The following is a 27,644-nucleotide window of genomic DNA, read 5'->3' on the forward strand; positions in this document are numbered from 1 at the left end:
AGAAACCCCTGCAAGCACGCCAAAGGAAATGGTTTATACAGCCATAAACCCAGTCCTTGAAGTAAAGTTTTTAGTACCACAGCTCATTAAAAAAATTAAACTCCTTTATTTGGCAAATCAGAAGAAAATCAGGGCTAGCACAATAACACAAATAATAACCATGCCAGTTTCATCTTCCCTCTCCCCCACTTAATCCACGGTTAAAGACTGCAACCTTGCACTCATTACTCCAAATTAGCTCAGCTGCGATTGAAAAGACGGACTTAAACCCGGCGCCAGGAGCAGGTCCTCCATTTCGACGTACGCTTCCTGCGGGAAGGGATGGGACAGCTCGGCTGGATGGAAGGGAGGCGACTGATGGTACTTTCTGGACTGGGCACAAGAACGCCCACCGGACAGGGCACACCAGATTGTCACGTTTTTCCAGTTCGTGCTTCAGCACCTTTCGTACTCAGGCTGTCCTCCCACAGGCTTGCACACCGAGCGCCTCGCTCACTTCGCAGCAGGCCCGAAGGGAGGAACGCCTACAAAATTCAGTTAACGAAGCAACACAGGCCCCTGCGCGGGACAACTTACCAGCACTGCAGGGAACGCCTGCTGGGGTTTCAGGTTCATCCTCATTTGAGCCACTTCTTGCAGACCAACCTCCCCAAAGCCTTCCCCTCCGCTAGCACTCCAGGAGCAGCAGGAAAGGTGCCGGCAGGGCAGAGCCCATTGCTATATATCCAGGTGAAAGCTGGAAGCTGCAGGCTTTCCTTGGGGCGCTGGCAGTTGTTTGGATTTGTGCAGAAATGGTTTGTGGCACATGGAGTCCATCAGAGGAGGGTAATACTGCCTGTAGCAGAGGTACGCAAGCACGAAGCCGATTGCTGAGCCAACCAACACATCTGTGGGCAAGACCAGAGGAGAGTTAACTTCCCTTTACCCTCACAATCCTTGTCAGTGAATTCTCCAGCAGGCAGCTTTTCAGCCTGCTCAGAGCTGAGCTGGATTGGCGACTTGACCCATGGCTCTAAAACTAAGCTTGGCACGTATTTCAAAAAGAAAGAGAAAGGCATCATCACCTTACAGGCAGCAAAAAAATTACCAACGGAGGAGTAATCAAAAAACCCAGGTTGCCATCACGGGCTCTGAACTCCTCTGCAGAAACACGGACCCTCCCCGTGCTCAGAGTGCCCCTGCTTCGGGGCACTCAGTTGTGCCCCCCATCCAGGTCGACAGGCAGAGGCCGACCCACCTTGCCAGTGGTGCTTGTAGTCGCAGGTGCGGGACACGGCGATGAGGGTGGCGAGGAACAGCGGGAGGAGGAAGGCACAGAGCCGCAGAGCCCTGCCTCCCCGGCCGGGAGCAAAGCAGTGCAGCTTCCCGGCTATGTAGAAGGCAGAGAAGGCAAGACCAGCGAAGGCGACTGAAAGAGAAGCACGTCGCTTCAGAAACGGCTCCAGGCTCCGCTGTGGGGCCTCAGCCAGACCTTCACCCTCTCCCCTGCTGCACTGGAGGGGCTGAAGGAGGACATCTGTCCTGCCCACATGACCCAAGGGAAGCACCAGATCATGAGCGAGAGAGGAGCTGTAGAAGCTGGTACTTGGCAAGCATCCCTCCTCCCAGGAGTTACAGACAGCTTCAGATTACATTTGTCAGCCCATTGCTTTGCAGAGGTAAAGCTGAGGCCCCCAAACAGGCCAAAGAAGGCAGCCCAAGCCCGGGGGTGCATGACAGCAAACCGAAGCTGCCCTCCCCATGGGCTTCTGCTCACTGCGGTTCACTGTCTGGGGCTGCAGCGGGTAGGGGACGTGGAAAACTTACACGAAGCGTGTCCACTGGGGAAGCTTTTGCGCCCCTCAGTCACTATGCCAGGGTCGCCTGTGCACATCAGCTCCGCGTTCGCTCGTCCGTCTGGGAAGCATCGATAGAAGAAGTCTGGCCGTGGCCTAGGGCAGAGAACAAAGCATGTAGCCCTCGGGTGTGCAGCGCTCCCAGCACGGTGCTCAGGAGACACCTGAGCACCCAGCCCTCCCGCGGAGCACCCACGTCTGAATGCAGCTGCCAGCCACATCACACAGCTCCCTCCATTGTGCAAAGGGAAGGCGGCATGATCCAGGCTGCAAGAAATGCACAACTGAGCTTTGCGCCCCACTCCACTCCTGCCTGGGCAGGCAGGGCTCAGCAGACGAGAGCCAGGCTGCAGCAGTACACCCTCACCAGCCCGCTGCTACTCGGCCAGGACCCGGTTTAGCCCCTGAGGATTAGCACTGCGACGATCCTCCCCGTCCAGCCCAGCGGAGCAAACACCTTACAAAAACCAAATTCCGACATGGCCTCACACGCCCTGGTCGCGCAGCCTGCGGGCACACCGGAGCAAACCTCTCAGGCTGCGGCTCGGCACAGGTAACTTTTTGCCACCCTGACCACATGGCCGGGGAGATGAAACCATCCCATCCGCTCCCTGTACGCGTGCCAAAGTGCTCCTCCCTGGCGCAGGCCTGAACGAGTCCATCTAAATGATGCCTGGAGACAGCAGGTCCCCACCAGTGTTTGTTCTAATATTTAATTGCCTTTACAGCTAGAAAAACCCCATTCTTTCCAGGCTGAGTATGTCCAACTTCAGCTTCTGGCCCTTGCTCCTGCTATTGTAGCTCTACCGCTGCGCAGACGTGCCTCCCCTCCCCGCACGGCGCGGCTAGGAATGAGCCAGTTTCTCACCTCCCCACAACGAGCTTCAGAGCATTTGTAAAAACCCCATTCAGGGCGAGAGCAAGGCTGGCACCTAGGAGAGAGCAGAGAGGTCACATCAGCATCGTCCTCACCTGAATGCGCAGTTTTGATGCACATTCAGGCACGGGCAGTGCTCAAACTTCAGCTAGAGCCACACAGCTCGGTTTTGGTAGCCCTGGTGCAACACTTGTGCCCCAGCAAGAGCAAAGGGCTCATCTGTGAGACCCCCGGCTCGCAGCCACAGCAGCAGGGCAGACCCCTACCCCTCGGGGGCTGCAGCTCCCCGGGATAACGAGGAGCTCACCAAGGCAGGCTTCCCGCGTGTCTTCTTGGTCGGCATTCATGAACACCCTTGCCAGGACAATGAGCGATAAGGGAGACAGAAACGCGATGAACTGCCACAAAACGAGAAGATTGTTAGGGGTCTGTTAGCGAAGCAGATTTAAGCACTCTCACCAGAACACAACAGCAATTGCTCACAGAGATGATACGCTTTCCTTCCCCAAAGCCAAGCAGCAACCTGTCCTCTCCAAACGCTGCACTTCTCTCAGAAAGCAAAACCAACCCCAGCTGCATTTGCAGCAAACCTCGACTAACCCTGTGCTCCCCAGAGCACGGACGTTCCTCCTGTTTGTCATCCAGCGGCAGCGCCTCACGTACAAAAGCAAGCCCATGGGCTACTGGATGTTGCCTGTACCGAAGCATGAGAAAAAACCCAAACCCAGGCAGCATAAATAATGCGGTGCACTAAAAAGCCCCTCTCTGCGTCCCACTGCTTCCCGTGCTTTACCCGCTGAGCGCACACGCTCAGCAGAGCAGCGGGGCCGTCCCAGCACATCCCCAGGCTCTCAAATAGCACCTCTGGCACGATCGCGCTGCTTTGGCTGGCTTGGCGTCGCTCCTGCCTGCCGGCATCCCTTCACAGTATCGCCCACAGCACCTCACCTCTCCCCATCCCCGCGAGCACCAGGATTAGCTCTTTGTCAGCAGCACCCGTGCCGCTCGTCAGCAAAAAATACAGGAGCTGCTGATTCGGAGAACACCAGTTGTCATTCACAACATCTCAGCGGCGGGATTTCAGCCAGGGGACGTCCACAGCGCATCTGACAGGCTCCCGAGAAGCCTGCCACCACCTGAAGCCTGGTCATGCCTTACGCTGCCGAATCCAAATGCTCCACCAAGGTTTTGTCCTTCAATGTTCAGTGCCCGCCTCTTGCAGAAAATTAAAAGTGCTGTTTGCTAAGAGAGCCGATGCTTGCCCATCCCAGGAGCCGCAGCATCTCACTGAAACAGCCCTGCTTCAGAGGAAGAGACAACCCCTTCAACAGACTATTGCCTACCTGAAATGCAACAGCTTTCTATCAAACCCTTTCAACAGGGTCTGGAGACCTGGGGAAAACATCTTCACAATAAAACTATAATAAAACTTTGCTGAGAATAGCTGCTTTCAAGCAAAACGTTCCCTGATAGCGAGAGAGACGCTGTCCTCCGTGGTCCTAGTGACCTGGGTGTGAAATTGACTGTGACCAACGGTGACAAGTCCCCGCCAGTTTTCATCAATTTAGTTAAAATCCCAAAGACAACCCTGGATGGTAAAGCCTAAAAAGATGGCAAAAATGACTGTAAATGGTGTCTGGTTTGCAAGAACAGATTGCACTTTCGGTAACACGCGTTAAGAACTACAGGTAGTGGCAATCCAAGCCTTTCAGCTGGTAGCTTTGCTTTAAAAGGAGAGTTTGTAATTAGAGAAGAACCGAGTAAACGCAGGAAACGGCTGAACTTACCAACATGGGTACCGTGGGTACGCGATCCACCTCCACGTACGGGTTTTTATAAAGCCACATCTCTTCAGGCTGTACCACGCGCTGAAACGGAGGCAAAAACTCCATGATCCTGGAGAGGGGAAAGGAAAAAAAAAACCCAACAAACGCCCGATTGCGGGCAGGCTGCGGGCACAGCCCCCGAGAGCCCGGGCGAGCCGGGCTCTGCCTCCTCCCGCCGCCCGGGACGCGGGGAGGAGGCCGGGGCGAGGGAGGGCTGAGGCGCCCCGAGCGGGGGCGAGCCGCCCCCGGGGCCGGGCGAGCTGCGGGAAGGCCTCGTTGGCCCCCCGCGGGCTGGGGGCCGGGCCCAGGCCCCCCCCCCCCCCCCTTCCCGCCCGCACTCACAGGAAGGCGGCCAGCAGCAGGGCCCGCACCGCCGCCTCCGCCGCCGCCTCGCCCGCCCGCCTCATGGCCGCCCGCCCCGCCGACGTGGCGCCGCCGCCGCCGCCTTCTTCCCCGGGGCGGAGCGGTCCTCCCCTCCCCTCCCCTCCCCTCCCTTCCCTTCCCCGGGAAGCCCCGGGGCCGGGAGTCCCCTCGTCCCCCCCAGGGCCCCGGACTCCCCTCGTCCCCCCCAGGGCCCCGGCTCCCTCAGGGAGCCTTCACCCTGCTGGGCCGGCGGGAGGCAGGGAGGGAAAAGGCTTTCGTCGTTGGAACATTCAGAACGATTTATTGAAGTCAACCTCAAGCAAAAGTTCAGATCAGTGGAATGTCATTAAAAACCTTTCCAAATGAATCCTCACGGAAGCAAAAACACATCTGAATTCCAAAGTATTTGTAAAATAAAAAAGGCAACATCTCAGTAAATATAATGTACAAAAATTATATGTTCCTACCATCACACACATTCAGTAAGAAGCTAAAATATTACAGGCAATTCTAGATACACTATAACTAGTTGACAGTAAGCTATCTATATACAGGTTAACCAAGCTTTACAGGTTTCACACTATGCAAGAGAACATAGGCCGAACAACAAAACCCCCAAAATATCGTATATCTCAAAGTCTATGCGGCAACATCAAGTCATAATACAGTAATGCCCCAGTGGAACATCGCCAGGGAATTTAACACTACTTCGTTAGTGTCAAGAGCTTCTAGTCAACTTCCAAAAACTCTTAAGATACCGACTTCAGTGAATATTGATGCTTTGCTATTAAAGACTCGAGTGATTTCATTAAAATAACATTTCACAGAATCTACAAAGTTTGTTACAGATAAAGTCTACAGAAATAACAACTCTACAAAGGTCATCCTTACAGAGAAAGAGTACATGGGAATGGAAACGGAATCTGCAGGTATCTGTGTTGTGCAACATCGCTCGCGTGGAAACAAACGGGTTCGGTCCCTCATGGCACCCCCAGGTACGCGCACGCCCCGACGCCGGACGAAACCCTTCCGACCGAACAAAAACCCTTCCGACCAAACAAAAACCCTTCCCACCAGCCAGCTGAAACGGTACGTTATCACCTCGTTTTCTGTGGCAACACCATCGCTTCCTTTGGAAAGTGACACCAGAAATGAGATACAGCTCGACCAGTGAATAGGAAACTCCCCCCCCCCACCACCACCCCAATCCAGTCTGTTTATAACCCAAAAGCGAGTAAGAACTGCTTGGAAAGGGTCCGGCGCCCGGCTGCGCTAGGATGCCCGGAGAGGACCACCACACGGCCATCTTGTCTCCCGAGGCGGGAAGAGCTCGGCATGGCAGCTCGCTCCACACAAACCCCCCGGCAGCGGGTACCGCGCGAGAAACGGTGCATGAGTGAATGGCTTTGGCAAATTCACACGCGTTTTCCCTTTTTGATTTCACATTAATTACAGAAGTCTTCTATGCAAAGCACAGAGTTTCAGCTAAACGACTCCCCTCTCTCCAGAGCAGTGAGATAGCCCCTCACAGGGGTAATAACGACCTGAGCTTGCCGCTCAGGAATAGAATATAATAGGAAACAGCTTTTTTTTTTTTTTTTTTTTTTCTTTTTTTGCCTTTTTTTTTCTCTTTTTTCCTCAGAACAACATCGTGAATACATCCAAAGTGTAGGAGTGTATCGTAAGTGCAAATGTTTTTGCTACACAAAGATAAATGGTAGGGAAAAGTTCATGGAAAACGGAAAGCAAAGGGACAGCGTTCCTCCGAGGTTGCCGTCTCTCATGCAACACGCTCCGGGAACACGCACGAGTCCGAGACAGCCGCTTTGAAAACCTCTCCCGTTTGCCAGAGATTCACTGTACAGTGGGAGCAGAAAGTAACTTCGGGGAAGTCAAAGACATTTTCAATGTAGTATACAAAAAAAGTTATGTATAAATAAAAAAGCTGTATAAGGAACCGCAGAGCTTCAAGTACATTAAACCCTGAATTCAATGAGGCAGAGGTTTCAATGTTAAAGTGACTACTTCGTACCAGCGTTGGACACCCCCCCGCCCTCCTCCCCCACCCCCCCCACATATTTCTGTAAAGTTTCAATATATACAGATTTTATGCTCATTGTTAATCACGTCTAGTAATTGTCTTTCCCATTCTATCCTGAAATTAAGATACAAGAAGTTTTTTAGAAGGCCAAAATTAAACATTCCAGCCCTATTACTCCATGTTAACTGATTCTCTAAGACCATGGTGGTGACCAGAGAAGGTAATTTGCCCACAAAATTGCCTTTAACGTTATCCTTCCTGAGCTGCAAATGCCTTCAACAGTCTATTGATAGGACAAATCTACACTAATAATCGGAAAGCTACAATAACTAATGCTTGCACCATGTATTTAGAAAACGGTCGTAACCAGCCGTTGCACCATTTGGCCACGGTCTGCAGAAGGTCTGCGCCACGCTAAGGTGCGAGCGGTAGAGTAAAAGCTCCGGTAAACAACCAAATCCCGTTAACTTTGCGGAGCAGCTCGGACACTGCGTGCTCCGGAGAGCGCGCAGGCGACGGAGCCGGGGTCGGGTGCGTGGGGCTGGCTCAAAAATATAAAACACAAGTAAGGGAAAAAGCCTGATGGTGCGTTCCAGTTAAGGAACACCAGACAGTCTTAAACAGCAGATTTAAGTTCTCAACCAAAATCACCAGCAGTTCTGTGGATTTCTTCCAGGCCTCATCATGAAACGAAACCCAATATTACTTAGCTCATTTTAGAGACTGCACAAATTTAATTCAGCAGCTGGACTCTCCCTCTGCTGAGGCTAATTATCAAAACACAGCTGTTAAATCTTTTCCTTACAAAGGAATTGCATTATTGTTCTATTCAGTTTGCGAAAATGTGGTTAAAACGCGGGCGTACTGTAACATTTTGTGTTTGGCGTATAGAACAAACCCCCTACGGTTACCAAGATACTCTGAATTAGGTATCTTCTTTTCTCAGAACGTTAAAGCTTTTTGAAAGATTCACCTTCTCTCCGATAGCGTGAAATCCAGTTCAGGCTTTCTGTTCCTAAGCGTGTACAAGCTTATAAGCCAATCTCCTATTTTCCCTTTCAAGTCCAAGCCCTATTATTAATCTATTTTTGGTGGAAAAAAGAAGCACCTGTAAGAAGTTCGAAACCAAAGTTAACCAAGACATCAAGTGGCATGGCACAGGAGTAGCAGCAGGCCTCAATTCACAGCATTTTACAAGTTTTTAAGCCTTCTGTGAACCTTCACACGTTCTGCGATACTCGGCGCACCGGCACGTCACAGCAGGACATCTCACGTGGCGACTGATGGTCCGTGGCTCGTGTCACACGCTCGTGAGGGGGTCCGGGTGCTACCGCACCGTTGCCCTCCGGTCGGCAAGTCACCACGGACACAGAAGGGGAAAAAGCACGTAGGTGCACTCGCACGATAACAGATTTGCAATATTCAGAATGCTCTAAGAGAAAATCATTTGAATGTTACCAAGCCTAATAAATAATAAAAAGTAAGCACATCGGGCCTTACAGACACTGTAGCAAGAGCTATGTTTGGAATTTCTGAAAATAAGGTTAAACACCCCCCGTAAAGAGCTTAAAAAGAGACATTTATCACACAAAATGTTAAGAAAAATAAAATCCTTTTTGTAAATTTTTTTTTTTGTAAAAAATACCAAAATATAGCACTGCTTTCAAGCAAGAGTAGTGTTTCAGACATTCACTGTAGTACGAACCACAAGATGAAGTGCTTTATAGATCCCGCTAGCCCTCCGCACCATAAACTGACCCCCAAGATACCTGCCCGGTTACGCCGCCCAAGACCCCCACAAGTCTGTAGGAAAGGCATCTGCAGACCAGTCAGAAGATGAACTGCCAGATCAGTTAAATGGCGCAGCAGCTGCTTAAAGAGATTGTAGTGTATTTTGTAATTTTACAATTGCACAGAAAAAACCTCCCCCCCCCCCGTACATAAATTTGAGGACGAGAAGGGACAGCAGCCAGCGGCAAGACACGTTCTAAAATCCCACATGTACTTTCTCAGCCTACTACTCTTGAACTGAGAAGTCACCATGTTCCTTTGGGTGATGGAAGCAGTTTTCCAGAGACAAGGTTCTTAACTGAAAGGCTTAATTTAGCCGGATACCAGCAACACTTGATATTAATTCTTTTCCTTTAGGACTGTTTTCACTACCCATTAGCAAAAAGCTAGCACAAAGTTAGCTAATATCAGTATGCTAGTCAAAAGTACGCTATACTGGGGCAGGGGGAGATGCCCAGTGCTTTGTAAGACTGGGGGCTAGGGGAGAAGATTCACCAAAGACTAACTTCAGCCTGGGGAAGCGAGTTCCCCCAGGCTCCTTGCAGAAGAAACGAAGGAGGATAGATTTTCAAAAGAAAATCTGCAGCACGGGCCTACCCAAGCCACTTCAAAGGCCTCACCGAAGGAACCTGTCTCTCCACTGATTAACAGAGGAACTCCAAGAGAGAACTGGCTCATGAGGCTCAAGTTGGCTGCTGTGAATACGGCCCGTTACCCAGACAGAAAATACCCTGTTCATTGAAGAAGCGCTGAGATTTTTCTTAGCTCCGTTAACAATGAAGGTTAAAGTTAGGAGATCTCTCTCTCGGCAAAAAAAAAATCTGAACGTTCAATCAAAACAAACATGCACATGGGTTGGACTCCTTAAGGAATTTCCTTAAGCCCAGATTTCCTTTGAAGCTAATGGGAGGCTGAGAAGGTGGCAATAAAGATTCACGCTGATATAATTGCCACAAAACAAGTGCAGGCTTGGCAGATGACAAATACACAGGCACGGACCAGTCCTCCACCTAAAGAAGTCAACGGCAGAGCTTCCACTGGCAGGATTAAGACTTCAGTTCTGAGCGTGCTGCAGGACGTGACCGAGGCCGGGAGGCTCTCCTAACTAGGAAGGTTTTCCAAATTAGGCGGGATAAAGAAATGACCATTGTGCAATTAATTAAGCTCTTTCTGAATTTCCACCTGTCTGCAAACACCGATTATAGCTCTCAAGCAAGGAACCATGATTTCTTCCCTCCTTCAACAGTGCTAGATCTCGTGTTACAAGCACTTCCAAGAAGTCATACACCCGATTTCTCATAGGAAAAGCTTTACAATAATATTCATAAGTTAACATGATATATAACCTACCTTCTCAAAATGCCTTTAAAAATAAGTACTGGAATGGAGGCATTTCAGGGTCACCTGGTCTGAAACCCACATCTGTCTTTATGGCATCTCAATGTTACACAGAGTGGGGAGGCTTTATTCTTTTCATAAACTAGACATAAAAGTTACGTTGGCTTTGCTATTGTGTTTTTAAAGACACGCTGACTGATCAAAACCAGATCTTCAACACCCTTTAAAAATTAAATAAATAAATATGTTGCTATGCTTTGCTTTCTACACTCAAAGAACATATTTTAAACAGAATATTCTTTTCACTGCCAAAAGGTCTACGTTTTTCTTTGAAGGCCAAGACGTTTCTGGTTTCCAACAGTAAGAGCTGCTGTAGCACATTCAAGGGTAAAAGAAAGACCAAACAATAAAAAACAAACACCACTGCCTGCTTCTGCTCGCTAAGAGTAAATGGTCCCGTTCCCAGTTCACACACGACGGCTCCAATGACAAAGACTGAATGTGTCATAGCAGTCTCTTCAAGTTCATCGCCTGTTTGCGCCTCTTCTCCCCTCCCTTGTTTGCGTTTAACCAAATTCACTCCTTTGCTTCTTCCACAGGATTCTGTGCTTCCAATTTGCACTTTATCTTGCTCCAGTACTCGGGTGCCACGGGAGATTTGGGGTCATGTGCGGAGCAGCAGGGACGGCCATCCAACGCTGATGCCACCAGGGCTCCCTTCTCGTGATCTTTACAGAACGAATGAGGGCAAAACTCACAGAATGAAACTGCAGGATTGCTACAGACGTCGCACTGATGCCACGGACATTCCCACTTTCCTGAGGATGGGAGGGGAAGGGAGGAGAGAGAGACAGGAAGCTGAAATTAGTGCATTTCAGGGACAGCACTGCCCTTTAACCCTTACTCCGTGTTGAAATTGTTCAGATGAATGCAAAGAAAGTTCAGAAAAATCAGCTCTTACTGTAGCTGCTACTTCTGCTTCTCATTTACAAGAATCTGAACAGTTCTTAGTCACTTTGTATTTTTTAGGCCTCACTTAGAATCATGGAATCGTTTAGGTTGGAAAAGACCCTTAAGATCATCAAGTCCAACCATTAACCTATCACCGCCAAGGCCACCACTAACCCATGTCCCTGAGCACCACGTCTACCCTTCTTTTAAATACCTCCAGGGATGGAGACTCAACCACTGCCCTGGGCAGCCCGTGCCAGGGCCTGCACTTGGCTCAAAACATTGCTGCATGCATAACCAGAGCTTAAAATAGTTTGCTCAACCTCCTCTGGCATCGAGACACCAAATATCCTTGCCAGATAGTTTGTTTTGTACATTTTTTCTGATTTGTAAGCATCTCTTATTGATCTGGACACAGTACTCGCTCAGACAGGTGTCTCCAAATTAAGTTTTAGTTCAACTGCAGTGTACTTTAAATGCGTTAGTTTTGAAAAACAAGTGAGAAATGGCTCAGAGAAGAACAAGTTGTGTAAAAATATGTTTGAGCATAAAAACCCCCAGATGCCCCCAACCGTTCAGACATGTATTTGTATGACCATGTGCCGAACTCTCAGACTGCAAAGGTATACTGAACATAGCGGAAAAGGAAAATCAAAAGCTTCTTGCTGCTGTGTCCAAGCCTCGCTGAAGTCCCTTTTGGCTGGGTTACTGTCGAGAAACAGAGACTTCAAAGAAAAGCAAAGCCAAACAAAAAACCCTAACTCACGTTGCTCTTGGTGCTGAGATGCTACCATCTCTTTCTCCAGCAAAGAAGCTATTTGGAGGATAGCTTCCATGTTTCTAATATGCTGAAAAGGCACGTGACAGATTCATTATCACTCACGGCAGTCTTTTGGTTAATTTAATCGTAGACTAATCTGGACTTCCACTTATTCTCACCAATATTATGATTCTATGAGAGTCTTTGGAATCGGGAGGCTTAAAGAGATAAGGACTTTCACAAAATCCTGCAATTGGATTAAGATGCACTTAAGATGATGTATTGCTGAATAATTTGAGCCCTGGCTACAAAAAGCTATGCCTTACCATGGAAAAAGTCAAACGGAAGATACGTGCCATCAGGATACAGTAGGTAATTTAAACACATTTACTGCTTAATCGAGCCCTACACATCATGCATGCTATGTCAGTGGTTTGAACTGTCATTTGATTTGCGCTTGGTGACCTTGGGACATCAAGATGATGCTTATATTTCAATCAAAATAAGAGGAGGAAATTTGATCCAAGAAAAAGATGCAACAAGAAGAACATTAAAAAGTATTACAATACCTCTCTGTCCATCGGTTCTCATTTAGGAACACTGCCACCTGATGTGTTTCTAAAAACGAGTGGTATTGCAAAAGCAAATATGCTGCCTTTAATGGAAATGAATACTGCGTTTCAGCTCAAACGTTGTCTTGCTGGAGGAAGGAAAAGATGACTAGGAAGCCATACAATTGCTCTTACCAAAAGGTGGTTGAGTCAGGTTAAGGCATAGGAGGTGGTATGCTTTGGGACAGTCCTTTTTATCACACATGACTAGCTCTCCCCCATCTCCGCACTGGAAGCAGTTGTCTTCGTGCATCTGCTTCTGTTCTGTTTTTATTTTCCGTTTCTTCTGCTTTAATTTTGCATTCTTCACCTTCTCTTCATTTGCTGTTGCAAACGCTGTCTAGCAATTACAAGGATCACAGCATACAGTCACTTTATAAACCCCTTGCATTAAAATTAATTTAATCAACTTTGGGTTGTTATTATTTGCATGGACTATGCTTAAATTAAATCCACTCAAAAAAGTTTTTAAGCTATAAAAGCCAGAAACGCCCATCCACATGTATCTGAATGAACACAATTTGGTAAATTAACTTCACCCTAGACACGATAGCACTACAGTGCATAAGTGTCAAATCTTCAGCGACCTTCAAGGGTGGAAAGTGTTACATAGACTAAAGCAAAAAGTTAAATAAAACAACCACCTCTCTTTGCCCTACTCTCACTAGATCTCTGGATTTGGGAAAAGAAGCTTCAATTTTCATCCACGTACCTTTGGACGCACTCCTAGGAAACCACTGCAGTTTTCTGCTCCACAATGACATTCAGTCCTACCATTGCCCAGACAATCCAAATTATAATTAAATGTTAACTCCATTCCTAAAATGTAAAGAAAAACAATTCACCCACACAGACACCAAGGAAAGACAGGCTTGTGACAATGACACGTCATTCGCGTTTCTCTCTTTGTAGTCTGCGAGATCTAGCAGCAGTATGTTTTAAAAACGGCAAGCTTGAAATAGTGCATTGAAGTAGCAAATCCTGCCTAGATCAGACATGAGCCTAAGCACTATCTAAGCTACACTATCATACAGACCCAGTTAAAATGACAGATCAGGTAAAACAACTTAACATGGAAAGATAATACCACACCAGGCAAATATTGGTGAAAGCGCCAACGCTGTGCTAAGCGTTTACGTGACAGAGTTAACATTGTACTTAGCAGCAAACCCTGTAGTTAGCTTTAACAGTAGCTTTCAGCTTCAAACTGTTTCTAACTACAAGATCCTTGCTAAAACTGGAACTCAAATATTTGTCTCCAGTCCAATGAATGACAAAGTTCCTACAAACATCACTGGTATTAAATAACTTCAGAGAAAAAAAAACACATGGCCAAGTTAAGAACGTAGCCATTTCAAGACAAAAGTACATGTGCAAAATAGTGCCATCTTTTTACCTGCAGGAATATCGCAAAGAGCAAACAGTCCAACTCTAATGTCACCATTCACTGTCCATTTCTGTGTTTCACAGTTTGGATTACAACTATGGTTCATAAACCGAGAATAATTCCCCTTTGGGCCAGCATCTATTATCCGGTCCTTCAGATAAAAAGACAAAGATGTATTTAGTACTTACAAATAAAAAAAAAAAGGTTTCCTGCTGACAAGTGACTACTAGTGGCTAAGGCAGCAAAAAATATGCTTATTTTAAATTAGTTAAAAGCCGTAAGTTTTCCCTGCAGAGTTAGTTTTATGAAAAAACGTCTGAATATTTGTGCTTACAGAAGTGAAACAGGCACAGAGTGCACAACCTAAGATACAGGCTGTGTCATCTCTTCACCCGTTCATTAAAGAGAAACGCAGATGTTATCCTCCTACCCACACCTGAGTGTCAGTAGGAGGGTACCATCAAACACGGAACGATGCTTCTGCCAGCGTTTTGCCCCTACTTTCAGCCATAAACAGTTTACGTTGAACGAGACATAATATTTACCTTCGTGACAGTTAACATATAAAAATTGGTTACACTGTTTTCATGTGCACGTTTGATCCGCAATCTGCACTCCTCTTCGTCAATTAGCTCGCCAACATATTCATTCACAAATTCACCCTGAAAAGGAAAACAAAAATAAGAAATCCGTGCTTACTACTTATGATGATGAGAAAGGGAAGCAGCACAGAAAAAAGCATTTCCTATAAAAATATACTCTAAGCATCGCAAAAACCATTAAACTACAACCATCTAGCGGGCAAGGCGTGAATATGCGCACCAGGTATTTGTTGTCTAAGCAATAAGCCCGCTCAAAATAGAAAGGCAGCAGAGCCAAGCGCTGTTTCTGTATTTGCTGCACAAGCCATACTCATCAGTTCTCTGGAATTCCATAAAGTTTCACGCTTCCTTTTAAAAAGGACAATGAGACATTATTCACAGACTCCTAAGGAAACGTGAACAACGGCAAGTATTTTCACTACATACTTCACTTTTATTAGGACTTTTAATAGTTAATAAACTCAGAACATTTGCAGTAACAAAGTTTTAACGAAACACAGATGATACAAAAATTGTAAATTTAAAAAAAAAAAATTAATTGCTAAAAAACCATGTTTAAAAGTAGCCCTGCAGGCCGACAGCGCGTTCCCAACTTTTACATACGGGAATTCGGAAGAGCTGGGACGTGACTGATACCTTGATACAAGGGAGTCAATACTCAGCACTCAGCATCACTTTATCAAGACAGCCAGGTGCTGATGGTTTACAACACTGTTAAAACCAGCTATTTGAAATGCTCAAATTCAAGCGTCCAACGAGCACCTGATATTTCAAGACAAACTCTCGTAACGCACAGCAGTAACGTGTTAGCAAGCGCTACGCGGTCAGCCGTGCTCGGGGCAGACGCCTGGGCTTTGGAGAGGCCCCGAAGGATGCGCCGGGGCTCCGGGCAGCAACGCCTGTCCCCACGTGCCCTCGCCCGCAGCCGTCACAACCCAACACGGATGAAGAAAGCAGTAAATGAAAGGGATAAGGGTGGAAATCAGGCAACTCAGGTCACGTTTCTGACAGCTAAGTCACCAAAGTGACTCAGAAGCCCGGCATTCATTAAGACTGATTTACAGTTTGGAATAGTCTGAGTCTTATCTAACACACATTCACTCGATAAAAATCACTTAGATGCTTCTGAAAATTTTAGCCCAAATCAAAGGGAAAAAAACCCAAAGTCCCCTCATCGCCAAGCTGCTTTCAGTTCCGCCTGTGCGTTTGGGAACACCCAGCCAGTTCAACAGAACCACCAACCGTTTTCAGTAAAGCTCTTACAGGACACAAATGCATTAATAAAGTTTGCATATTAAATTCACAGGAACCCTACCATAAAAAAAAAAAAACAAACCCAAAACCTGCTATAAAAATTCACCAGGTCCTTGGGACAGCAGTAATCGTAGTGTATCGAAAGGTTTTTAAACGCAGCTTTTCCCCCCGCTATTCCTCTGGCTACTTGTTGTCAAATCAGTCGGGTGTGCGTAGGCTGAAAAAAGTCCCAAACGCAGTCAGAAGTTTCCACCTAAAACCGAGGGAGCGGTGAACGGCGTCCTCACCGAAACGGGCTGTTAAAACACCTCCAGTATCACCCTACTTACATGCATGCCTGTCACAAACCACTACGTAATATTTCTCTATTTCAGTTTCTAGAGACTGTAAACTACTTTTTCAAAAGCCAAGGAGGTAGACGTCTAGTAAAAAGGGACAAAAGCAAAGAATTCACAGTTGAAATTACTATACGTAAGCCCAAAGCTTTCATCTGGACATTGCAGGACCTCTTCAGGGGAGTATCCTACCCCTGTGCACAGAGTTAAATACCCCATCGCTTAATGGTAAAAGAATCAATTCAGGATCTCTCGGCTTTTTCTGTACTTTCTGATCACACTGGGAGCTAAACATGTCATATCCCACAGTGATCATCCAATCCAAAACATCACAGCAGGATTTCCAGTCTGGAGAGCAGCCACTTTCCCTCTACAGAGCAGAGCAGCGTCATCCTCGCATCAAGTTCAAGTCCACCAAAACTAGGGCCTGTGTCCTCGTGATGAGAAGCTCCGGGATATTGCTGCTGTTGAGACGAGTGCAAATTCAAACTGAAGAAAATATGAAGACAACCAAGAGCAAAAGAGTTCTCTAGAGCTGAGTCTTGAGGACGTGGGTTACACGACAAAAACAACTTGTCCTGAAGTCAAAGTGTCCAGTTCCCTCCGTGGGCAGAACTGCGTCTTCTGTTCTTCAGGTATGCTCAGCCATCGCCTTGTTCAGAAACAACGAAGCCTGCATGAGTAAGAGCAAAACACACATCCGTCCATCAGATCCATTCCTTTGCCGGGCAAGTTAAAGCAGAGGTGAAATCCAGGCCAATCATCCTCATGCTTGCCTCGAAGTACAGCAAGATTGCAATCCAGCTAGACGAGGATCCGCGCGCTTAGATATGCAAGTGTAAGATTTTGTTTTTCCGCATCAACTGTTGCGTATCCCACCAGAATCCCAGACTGGCATCCCCAGTAAAGCAATGTGCAGCAACACAGCGTAAAGGAAAACCAAAGTGATCCACATGGAATGGCTTTCTGACAGTCAGGGAAGAATATTCCCATTCCCCCACCTCGCTGACTGCACCCACTAACGCTCTCAAAGACGCCATCCATTCTAGTATTTAAGCCAAAGTCCATAACATTTCCCGAGGCTAGTCAGTCCTTGCTGCTTTTTGTTATAATAGCAGCGTCATTTCCATTAGCAGAAATCTCTGCATCTTCATCGTTCTTCTCTGCCTTCTTGAACTTCTAAGAACCTTTAAGTTTGTTGTCCAATGCAGCCTGATCACCTCCAGCGTTTCATGAATCCCCTGCGAGTTCTTCTGAAACGAATTCAGGCTGAAGAGCTGAACGCCAGGAGGGCGAGGACACTGACTCGTTACCAGACGCCTGTAAGAGTAATACCGCAAACTCCCCCGCTCCAAGCAACCCACTAACGGGAAGCGCCGTCAGCATGTTGCTGTGCAATAGCACAAAAAGAAGAGGCAAAAGGAAAGACTTAAGAATAACCCCCTGAAAAGGGGCTCACACTTCCAGCCGACTCCACCCACCCTTTGAGCTTCTCTCAGATTTTGTGATTGTCATTTGGTGGCTTATGATAAGGACGAGCGGAAGAAAACAAAAAAAAAAAAAAAAAAAAAAAAAAGAGGAGAAAAACCAGGCAACTTTTTTTGCCAGCCCTCTAAGATTTCGTCATCTTCAATGGCCTCATTTAGGGAAAGAAACCATCATTCAGACTACTTCTTCCCAGACTGCTCTCTCCCTTTTTGCCCGGTAGGCAACGAGAACACACACGCATGGTCTTTGTCCCTCCACCAACAGAATTCACAAACGCACAGTCACCTGGAACTAGCTTTTCTTCTGTAGGTATCAAGGTTAAGACGCTTCTGTCAAAACAGCTAAGCAGATCTCACCATTACTGCTTCGCCTACAGAAGTTTCGTGTCTTTTTAACACAAAGCACACGCTTGCGAGTGCTGAAATTTTTGTATGCATTCGCTTAAGGTGCACAGAGTTGCAGTGTTTTCACACAAAACCACACTGATGGCTATCACAACCTTTGTCCTTTGCAATTCTACCTTTTTAATGCTCCGTTTTGTCCTGAGACCCCATCCACGTCGATCGGTTTTTATTATTTCAGCATCAGGGTAGAGTCTTTTGGTGAAACACTGGTTCTGACATCGCTCTCCCGCTGGGCACACCTGGGGATGGCATTCGTACTGCAGCATCCTGTTCAGACACTCTGACTCCAGCCCACAGGGGTTCTCGTCCGATGGCTTGCAGTTACAGCGAGGGATTTCTGACAGATCGGCTACCTGAATCTGAACCTTCCCTATTACCTTGTTGGACTGTGGAACAAAGGAAAAAAAAAGAATATATGAAGATGACAATGCACAAAGAACACAAACTCTACAGCTTTATTGGAGGCCAATCATCAACTGACACGAGAAGGCAAGAAAATAATGATTACACCATTATTTTTCTTCCAGACCCTTTGGAAGGATAGTGTGTCACAACAAGTATACTTCCCGCAATTCAGAAGCGGACACATGCATGCACTTTTACAGATGGCATCTGCTGCCACTCAGCTGCCAACTGAACTGGGGACATACACTGCTCAGAGAAGGCAGTGGTAAGCAATTAACGTGAAGAACATGAAAATTCCTGACTCCAGACAGTACAGCAGGAGCCTCTTCCCAGTAAAACGACTGGTTCGGTAACTCAAAGCACGCAAAGTGCATGAAGTACATCACTGGTGTTATTTCTTCCAGGTAAAACTAAAACCGTTAAAGAAACAACACCAAGCCCTACGTGTCCAAAATTGCTGGCAAGAGTTAGACTCTGCAGTCCGCAGTAGGATGAGCAGTGGGTATTCCTACTGAGTTCAGGGTTAACAACGTTTAGTAAGTTGTAATAGCCAGCATGTATCTAAGACACACGACATGAGCTTGCAACCAGCAAAATTCTACCTTAGGTAAAACTGTTCTTCAGCCGTTAACTCTCTTGCACAAATACTCTGCTAAAAGAACGTTTTATGGTACTAGAAGACAGAATAAAACTCTTGAAAAGAAGAGCAAAATGATTTATCTGAATGTCCTTAAGCTGGAATTGTTGCAAATATTGGTTTAAATACATAGCTTACCAATGCACAGCGTAAAAACAGGAAAAAAAAGAAGCCAACTCACTTTAATGTGTTTATAAGGTGGAGGTTTCCTTGAATTCCTTTCAATTTCTAACGCCTCTTTGCTTTCTCTTTGTGCTTTCAGCTCCTGGAAGCGCTTTGCCGCTTCTTCAAGTGCTGTGCAAGGGAGTTCAAAAGAGAAAGCAATTAGCACCAGCTGCTGTTAACCAAATATATACATGTATGTATTTAATTTTTTAATTTTTTTTTTTTAAAAGCTAGGAATAGAACGCTATAAACAAAAACACAAGCTAAAAATGAGTTATTGCAGTGTATCATGAATCTATAATCAGGTACTTTTCAGTAGGTACAGAGATACTGAACAATGATCCCATGCAGCAGAGCCCAAGCTCCATCTTAATGTTTCCCAGTTTGGGGAAGAATCGAACTTGCCCACAACAATATACAATGAGTAGGCACTCAAAGAAATATATTTTTAGCTGCAGTCAAGGGATCTACATAATGTCTGCAATTTTACGTGAACACAGAACACTAGTCACATAATATTCCCATGCAGGTTAAGTGGTGATGGAGACACAAACACGTGGAATTTTTGTCATAAACCACTATAAACTTTGTTTGATTTTACCTTTCTTGAAGGTCTTGTTAATACTAGTTTGCCCCTCAGCAAAGCTTTTATCTCCTTCAACATAAGGGAAAACTCTGCCCTGGTGTACCCAATAGTAGTCATGTGAACCAAAGAAAAATACTGGGAAGTCCCCGATATCATGTTTGAGGCCCTGTATGTTGAGAGGCACAGACCTGGGATTGCAGATCTCTGCTGGCCACCACCTGAAAAGTAGGAGGAAAAAAAAAAAAAAGAAAAAAAAAGAATATAAGTTCCTTGAAGCCTTAGCTTCTGAGTTTGCCTAACTGGATTGGGAAATAAAAGCCAGTTTTCCTTTCTTAAAGAAATGAACTCCTTCCTTATGCATTCAAGGCTCCCTTTAGCAGTACTTGGGAAAGCACCATGCAAAAGAGAAGAAAAGTTCTTATGCCAGATTTCAGAAAAGCCTTGAACAAACACAGCACAAGAGTGGACTTCTAAGATCCCCTACAAATGCTTGTATTCCTGCAGGTGACTAACAGCAAACACAAGCTGGGACACCTTGGTTCCATAAGACAGCCCCTGGTTTTCCATATCGCTATTACACTCTACAGAGCAAAATGTAAGCGCAATCAAGTATCCATCATTGCCTGGAAAAAGCAGGAGAATTTAATTTCAAGGGCGACATCGATGTCTGACACAAAGCAGATGAATTATTGTATTTCTAGTTCTTGTTACAAAGACTGAGCTGCTTTGAGTTATCTTCCTGTAATTCTATAGTACATTAAAAACATCCAAAGCATTAAAACCCCAAAATAGCGAACTTGCCTGTAATTTCCAAGCTTGACCCAAACAATCTGCTTGTAACGTAGCTTCTTGCCAGCTTTACAGTCATTGCAATTCCAGCATCCTTCAGGCATTTCTATGTTGAGACACTCGGGGTGAAAGGAAGCTGGGCAGGATTCACAGCATAACAGTTTTCCACCTTTAAACAAAGAAACCCTGCTTGGTTTATAGAAGTAAGGATTTGCTTCCCCCTGTGCACAGCAATTGACATTCATTTTCAATCATCCATTCTACGTTCTCGTTTGCCTCACAGAAAAAATGGCAAAAGAAAGGGATCAAGTCAAACTTAACAATGTTGGTTAAAAAAGACCGTGCAGTGCAATCGCCTAATGTGCAAGTTGTGATGCTTAACTGCAAAGATACACACAAAAGTAGCTGAGTATTTCTTAAACACGAGGTAAGTTGGCGGGAGAAGCAACATTCCCAAATGAAGCACTGCATCTGAAAGCAGTGCCGTTAGCCTTTATGCCTTTGGCGACGGCCAAAACTTTGGTTGGTGCCTTTGGCGATGGCCAAAACTTTGGTTGGTGCCTTTGGCGACGGCCAAAACAACGACAAATAACCACATTTTTAAGAAACGTTTTTTCAATCAACATTGTTATGACTGAATCCCTCAGCAATCAGTTAGTGTGCATTAAAACACCCCGCAGCCTATAGGTTGATCAATGCTTTTCTGTACCAAGGACATTATAAAAGAATTGTAGTAAGTCTGTTTATTCCACAAAACGAAGTTTACCAGTACGAGCACAGTACATAATGCAGAATGAGACACCACGCAAGCTGTCCCCATCCCAAAAGTTCTTTTTGCGCACAAAGGAAATCTTAGCGCGGTGGTTAACGTTAATTGCTGAAGTTTACACTTATTTGGACAAAAGTTGTTTTGGCTGGCTTATATTTTGGCAGATGTATTAAACGTGGAGAGCCACAGCACATCTCTAAGCCACCCTCAGCAGACAGAGCAGCTCATACAATAAGACTCGATACATTACACGTATTGTAATATTTTATATATGTACGTATATAAAATACAGATACACGTTTTTATAGATAGATAAATTTTTTAAAAAATAACAAGTTTTTGTGTCCCAGATGGAAAATCTGGGAGAGACTTGAGAGTGTTTAAAGCAATTTTCCAGCACAATATCAAAAAAAGTGTGAACTTTCAAACATTTATCAGAAAACCTTGTCCACCTATAGACTTTCAAAAATGTCACTGCATTAATTGATTGTTGCATGTCACAATAAGCATTCCTTAAACAAATCAGTTGCATGACCAATACTGTATTTCCTCTGCTAAAAATGGCAAAATCCAACCGTATGGATTTTCCAGAGCTGCCCAAACCCGTAAGAAAATTTTAACTTTTAAAATAGTTTTTTGCAAAAACGTTATTTCAGAGGAAATACAGACCCAGCGTAAATTACTGAAACATTATCCGACATGGTAAAATGCCAAGAGATGCAAAAAATCAAACAAAATCAAATGCAAAACTTTCAGTGCTAAGCAAGAAAAAAAACCAACACTTTGCTCTCAGGATGCATTAGTAAGATATTGCTCAAGCTAAGCAGAGGGCTCAAAATAATTTTTGTTTTCAGGAATTACAGGAACTACTGAAAGCCATCAATCTAGCAACGTTCAAAATAACCTAACTTGAGAATGGTTAATTGGGCACCGTTTCTGAACACTCTCGGGAAATCAAATTTCTGTGGGGAATAAAATATTACATCTGAGTATTTTATACAGACAACAGTTATCTCCCCATGAGGTATTGGGAGATGCTACAGCACCACCCACACCAGAATAAAACGCTCGCTCTCTCCCGGAGCTGCAGGGTTTTCCGCGCGGGGCAGAAAGCGTCTCCTGCCGCTCCTACGCGCGGCGCTGCTTCAGAAAGCCAGGAGGGGAAGGAGCGCCGGCTGTCCCAAGCTGGCGGAGGTGGAACACAAGGCCCAAGGGCTAATGGACACATACGCAGGCAAAAACCTCGCTGCCTTCCCGCTTCGGACATCCTCTGGATGGCAACAGGACCCACCCGCGTTCAACCTGAAAAACCCTCTCCCCTCTCAGGCTCTGCGTAAGCTACCTAGAAGATCTGAAACAGAACATCCCCCCGTCTTCTTCCATATATAAAATCAATTTTACATCATCCTCGTAAGTACTGAACTGCGACAGTATCAAGCTCTAGTTGCCACCTCTTCACATTACTGTGTAAATAGCTTCCCCGCAGCTGGAATAGCCTAGGCCAGATACAAAGTGATTTAACCTCTTTCAAGGAGAATTTAGTGACAGTAATTATTTTAAGCCCTTTTGTAATAAAAAAATTGCCAACAACATGAACACACGCTCACAATAATCAATGAGTGAAGTTTACTGAAAAGCAGTAAGTGGTGCTGGACAAGCAGACATTTCTTGTTTGATTTAAAGAGAGAGAAATAACAGAAAAAGCCAAAGTAAATTAAAGAGAAAGAAACTATTTTGGTTACCTTTCTCACATTTCTTTTTGGAAGCTGACGAAGGAGGAGGAATCATAGGTAATTTCATCAACTCAGCACGATTTGATTCATTCAGTAGGTAGTGGGACTTATAGGCATATGAACTGAACAGGGGGTCTGAATGATCCTGCACTACCAACCCTATACGAAACAAACAGAAAGAGATGAGTTGCAATGAAACTACCCATGATTCCGTAAAGGAGAAAAATAAAATAAATTGAATGAACACCTCTAATGCATTTATGTGTGAATGAAAAAAAGATAAAATGAAGAAAAAGAAAAGTCTGACAGAAAGTTTCTTCACTAAGAAAGAGGTTATGTGTTTGAGAGACTAAATTAAAATGTAGCTGGAAAAACCTACGATGAATAAGCTGCTTCTAAGTGGAATTTCAGTTGTGCTTTTACCCTTAATCTGCGCATTTATAGAAAAGCACAAGAGAAGCAACCAATTTTGTGCCTGCGTGAGCCACCCTCCCTCCCAAACGAAAAAAGCAAGCTCCTTTGAAGAGCTGGGGGATGACAGTCACTGCATCCAAGGTCACGCTGTTAGCTGGGGCTACAAACTGAAAAAGCAGACGTTGTATGGAACTCCCCATCCCACTTACTACAAATCTGTCTCTAAGATCTTATCTATGGAAGTGTTTTGCCTTTATAATTGTGTCAGGAAAAAAATAACAAGAGGGGTCAGTGATTCTGCAAGGCACCAGAGGGGAAAGAATGGATGAAAGTGCTGCCCTACGCCATTTGTTTTTAAGTAAAGCTCCACCAACCCTGCCCTCCCACAGCTACCAAATTAAACACTTTGGAGCAGTCAAGCACTCTGTTCTCCTACATGCATTTCTTTCAAATGATGCGCTTGCATTTCGCTGTCTTTCTCCACCAAGAAGAGTTTTTCTTCACTGCTCCAAAGAGCCAGGCAGCCCAGGCGAGAGCCCCATCGCTACAGATCAGAAGCATTTGGCCAGTAATTCTTGGGAAGAGCAGAGCAACTGAGACCCAAAGAAGCAGGAAAGATGAGCTACCGAGACAGCCACCGATTCTTTCCCTTGTGGGACACACGCAGAGCTGAGGGCTGTACAGAAGCTTTTGAACGGGGGTGCCTAAAAAACTGCTGTGAGGAGAACGGCGTCAGCCTACCTGGAAAGCACGTCCTCAGGAGGATTCATAAAACAGGTACGACCTACACATGCGGGTATGTGAACTATAATGTGCTTAATGAAGGATATTTCAGGAAGGTGAATAAGAAGTCTTAAAATATACCGTATTTCAAGTACCTCATGATAAGCAGGTTTGCATGTTTTATGGATTGTCTCATATCTACATTTTCTCACTTCAGTAATGCTTTGCATCTAAACACAAAGTTTTTCCTTCTGATATCAACTAAAACTAATTAAGCAACCGTTCTCACATACAGATGCCCAAGTATTTCTAAAGCATTCAGTTCCCCGTTTCTTTCTGAGCAGGTACTCTCAGCGCTCCTGCCACAGATGCTGTCCTCACCTTATGTCCCTCATGCTGACCACATATGACTAGACAGGACTCAATTCAACCCATCCGGGGGAGATTGCTAAATGTAAACCTCGCACAATCTTTCTTCGGTGAAGCACACTGGCTCCTGATTCCAGCTACGCCTAGTAGAAACAAACCCCACAAAAATTTTCTAGAAGAACAAGTACATAGAGTTGCTGTAAAATACAGAGGATTCAGTCAGTGGTAGCGGTTTGTAACTTTTCCAGTTCTCATAACTAAGACTCAGTGAATATACAGGACGGGAAATTCCATCTGCTGGGGTTCAGAGGTTACTTATATTGCCAGAAGAAAATACAGACTTCTGTAGCGTCATCTCTGATGAAGATTATATATTATATATATGTACATATATTATATTCAGGTATAAACAGAATTACTAAAACAATGTCAAATGTGTGGGGAAAAAAAACCAAACAAACAAACCCAAAAAGCATGAAAATTTTCTGCTGCACTTCATTTACTCTTTTAGAAATAAATGCAGGTCTGCATCTTCAGCAAGCATAAGACTCCCTTACTGTAATTCGGTTTTGGAATTCTACTCCTAAATTCTGATTTCTGTGCCCTATACATAAGATGGATGCCAAATAGCAGGTCTTCCTTGTCATAAAGCTTTTAAATAGGTTCTACCCAAGAGAAGTGGGAGGCCTCTGTTTTACACCTTTGTGTCACAGACTCAGTAGCCCAAACTTGGAGAAAAAATTCCCAAGGAGATTCACCTTCACATGCACCTGTAATAAACTATTGCAGATTTACCTTCTAGAGTAGGTTCTTCTATAATATTTGGATCTTAAGTCAGATTCAAGCATCCGTAGTTGCTAGCCACAGGCTTAATAAAGTACAACTTCAGAGAAACTGATTTAGCTGGTTTGTATCATGCAATGGATTTTGGCCCTACAGCTTAATAGTGTTTTGAAATTGGTAGAAAACAAAATATTTAGGATAAATCCAGCGGCAGAAGCCTGCCACTGCTTTCCATTCACATCTTAGTACAAAGACAGCTTTCACAATTGAGATCAGTGACATTCGCACCAGCACGGTTCTCTAAGGGCTAAGATCCTATGACCTACCTCATGCAGGAGCAGAGCAGCAGGACGAGACATCATCCTACCATACAGAATTCTTCACATTCATACTTACAGGGGCAGACTAAAGCCACCGTTGGACCTTGCCAAGAGACATTTCTAATCTGACATTCAAACCAGGGAAGATCCACAGAAACTCTTCTGTCATAAACCTATCTCTGATCCTGGTACCAGACTGACTCCGGACAACTGAGATAAAAAACATAAAACCAAAGTGCTGAAAATATTATAGAACTGCTCTACCTACCACAAAAATTGTTTTTCATGATTCTACTCTAGCTCTAGAAAACAAACAACTTCTTTCCACGTATTTACGTTGGACTTTCGGGTGTTACTATTGGTTAAATTAATAACGTTGAAGGATAGGCGTTTGTTTTTCTCAGAGTTAGCATCTGATGCAGAACGCCCCAAAGCATCTACCTGCTAACAGAGTGCCACGTCACACGCTTTCAGCTAGCTCTGGTTCAAAGACACAGCAGCTGGTTTGTGTTTGTTGTTCGGACTGTGCATTTGTACACGTAAGAATACTATCAACCAGAATTTTACATAAAACATACATAAGGCTACCTAAAAACCTAAAATAAAAGAGCGTAAAGACACATATAATGTCAAATTTGCATGTGTATATTTATGCAGTGCTGCTGTGATTCACACCACGCCTATCCTGGTTTGGGGTGGCCCCAAAATGTTTAAATAAGCCCACAAAAGGAGAACCACTGACCCGTGTTGTAAACATCTTTTTACACATTTGGAGGAGCTTCTCCAAGGCTCATTCTAAAACTGTTTCTCTCTGAGCTTCTGGATTTTTTTTTTAAATTTTATTTTAAACTTGATTCTTTGTGATGGCTCCTAAATTACTTGGAAATGAGGAAAGGGGAAGAAAGGAGAGAGGTAGAAAGGAAATTATTCTGGTACCATCTTTCCCTTCCTATTCAAAGGTCTTTAATTACTACTCTGCTCTTCCAAATTCAAGGCAATCTTTCCCATACTAAGCCTCCAACTGAATGAACACAAGTGAAAACAAGTAACTTCAGGGTTCATCTCATTTTCACTTCCTTATTATTGACTTTCAAAGCTGCTGAAAAGAATACATCCAACATAAACTATATACTGTATAAGATACATATTATTATTCAAACACCTAACTGGGTCACTTCGATTCATCTGAGAGAATAATGGTATTTTTGCATTGTGCGACTAAAGCAACTGATGAACCAGAACTTTTCAACCTGCTATCTGGCAGAACACTAGTGACTTAAGAGCCATAAAAGCAACAAGGGGCGGGGGGGGGGGGGAGGGGAGAGAAAAAAAAAAAAAAAAAAAAAAAGGAGAGAACTTTGGCATATGGAAAATCCCGGCATGAAACTTGTTTCTACGGTACTGTAAATGTTTTCCTTTCAAAGTTCTCAAATGTGATGGTAGTTATAAATTAAAATGATTTTTTTCTAGTTCATGAGTAAATCCTACCTTTTAGCCTTAAAAATTTAAACAGTTTTAATTTGTGAGTGGTGAAAGAATCCCCTTCTGCTTAACAGACAGTGAATAATAACACAGCATCCATTCTCAGCTTGCAATGGCTGGAATTGGGGGCTCGGCATCCACTTTTTCCTACTGGCAACACAAGTAGGCCTTCTGAGTACCTATCGCTGTTTCTGAATATAAATATTACGGACCAAAATAGCAAGTGGAAGTCTCATGAGAACTGTTGACCAAAAAAAAAAAAAAAAAAAAAAATCACAGGCAGCATTTAAATCCCAGAGAGCCCTAAGGGAGATTTTTCTTTATGAAATACATTATTTTTATCACTAAACTGCACAAGTGACCACAGAAGAACTATAAAACAGGGGAAAAAACAAGTGTGCTCACCTCTTGCACAAACGAAACAAAAGCCTACATTTACAGCTGATGAGGAGTGATTCCTTTTGGAATGGTTACTACAGATGAGAATGTGGGATGACACAAACAAGCTTCCTGCAGCAATACAGCCATCTCCTGAGTGATAGGCAATGGGACATCTGAAACATCTCACCATGCGACCTGTTTAATATAAATGCAGAAAAATGCACC

At 44.8% G+C, this 27,644-nt stretch overlaps 2 protein-coding genes across 11 annotated transcripts in view; both read right to left on the reverse strand.

The window, feature by feature from the left end:
• The window catches only part of PLPP5 (phospholipid phosphatase 5), a 13,562-nt gene extending 8,587 nt beyond the window's left edge, over positions 1-4,975 (reverse strand). For 2 of the 4 annotated variants that reach the window (XR_015705899.1, XR_015705898.1), the window contains exons 1-7: positions 4,881-4,975; positions 4,500-4,608; positions 3,020-3,110; positions 2,704-2,767; positions 1,807-1,931; positions 1,238-1,408; positions 577-887 (exon numbers count right to left, since the gene is read on the reverse strand). Coding sequence is in view for 1 of the 4 variants with exons in the window: in XM_087762717.1 (XP_087618843.1) it covers positions 718-887; positions 1,238-1,408; positions 1,807-1,931; positions 2,704-2,767; positions 3,020-3,110; positions 4,500-4,608; positions 4,881-4,945 (795 nt within the window). In the remaining 3 variants the exon portion in view is untranslated. Of the gene's footprint in view, positions 1-86; positions 888-1,237; positions 1,409-1,806; positions 1,932-2,703; positions 2,768-3,019; positions 3,111-4,499; positions 4,609-4,880 lie in introns of those variants that run through there. The other 2 variants (XR_015705900.1, XM_087762717.1) reach the window with 2 other exon arrangements.
• Positions 4,976-6,421: 1,446 nt separating this feature from the next.
• NSD3 (nuclear receptor binding SET domain protein 3) overlaps positions 6,422-27,644 on the reverse strand; it is a 53,043-nt gene continuing 31,820 nt past the window's right edge. For 5 of the 7 annotated variants that reach the window (XM_087763171.1, XM_087763175.1, XM_087763170.1 and 2 more), the window contains 11 exons: positions 27,444-27,614; positions 22,957-23,106; positions 20,458-20,614; positions 19,672-19,874; positions 19,087-19,199; positions 17,980-18,249; positions 14,326-14,442; positions 13,790-13,931; positions 13,106-13,212; positions 12,529-12,733; positions 6,422-10,889 (listed from right to left, as the gene is read on the reverse strand). In XM_087763171.1, the coding sequence (XP_087619297.1) occupies positions 10,648-10,889; positions 12,529-12,733; positions 13,106-13,212; positions 13,790-13,931; positions 14,326-14,442; positions 17,980-18,249; positions 19,087-19,199; positions 19,672-19,874; positions 20,458-20,614; positions 22,957-23,106; positions 27,444-27,614 (1,877 nt within the window). In that variant the 3' untranslated portion in view covers positions 6,422-10,647. Of the gene's footprint in view, positions 10,890-12,351; positions 12,438-12,528; positions 12,734-13,105; positions 13,213-13,789; positions 13,932-14,325; positions 14,443-17,979; positions 18,250-19,086; positions 19,200-19,671; positions 19,875-20,457; positions 20,615-22,956; positions 23,107-27,443; positions 27,615-27,644 lie in introns of those variants that run through there. The other 2 variants (XM_087763176.1, XM_087763177.1) reach the window with 2 other exon arrangements.

This window comes from Nipponia nippon, unplaced genomic scaffold (genome assembly GCF_047370975.1).
Source record: "Nipponia nippon isolate SJK-2023a ecotype South Korea unplaced genomic scaffold, ASM4737097v1 scaffold_27, whole genome shotgun sequence".
Classification (NCBI taxonomy): domain Eukaryota; kingdom Metazoa; phylum Chordata; class Aves; order Pelecaniformes; family Threskiornithidae; genus Nipponia; species Nipponia nippon.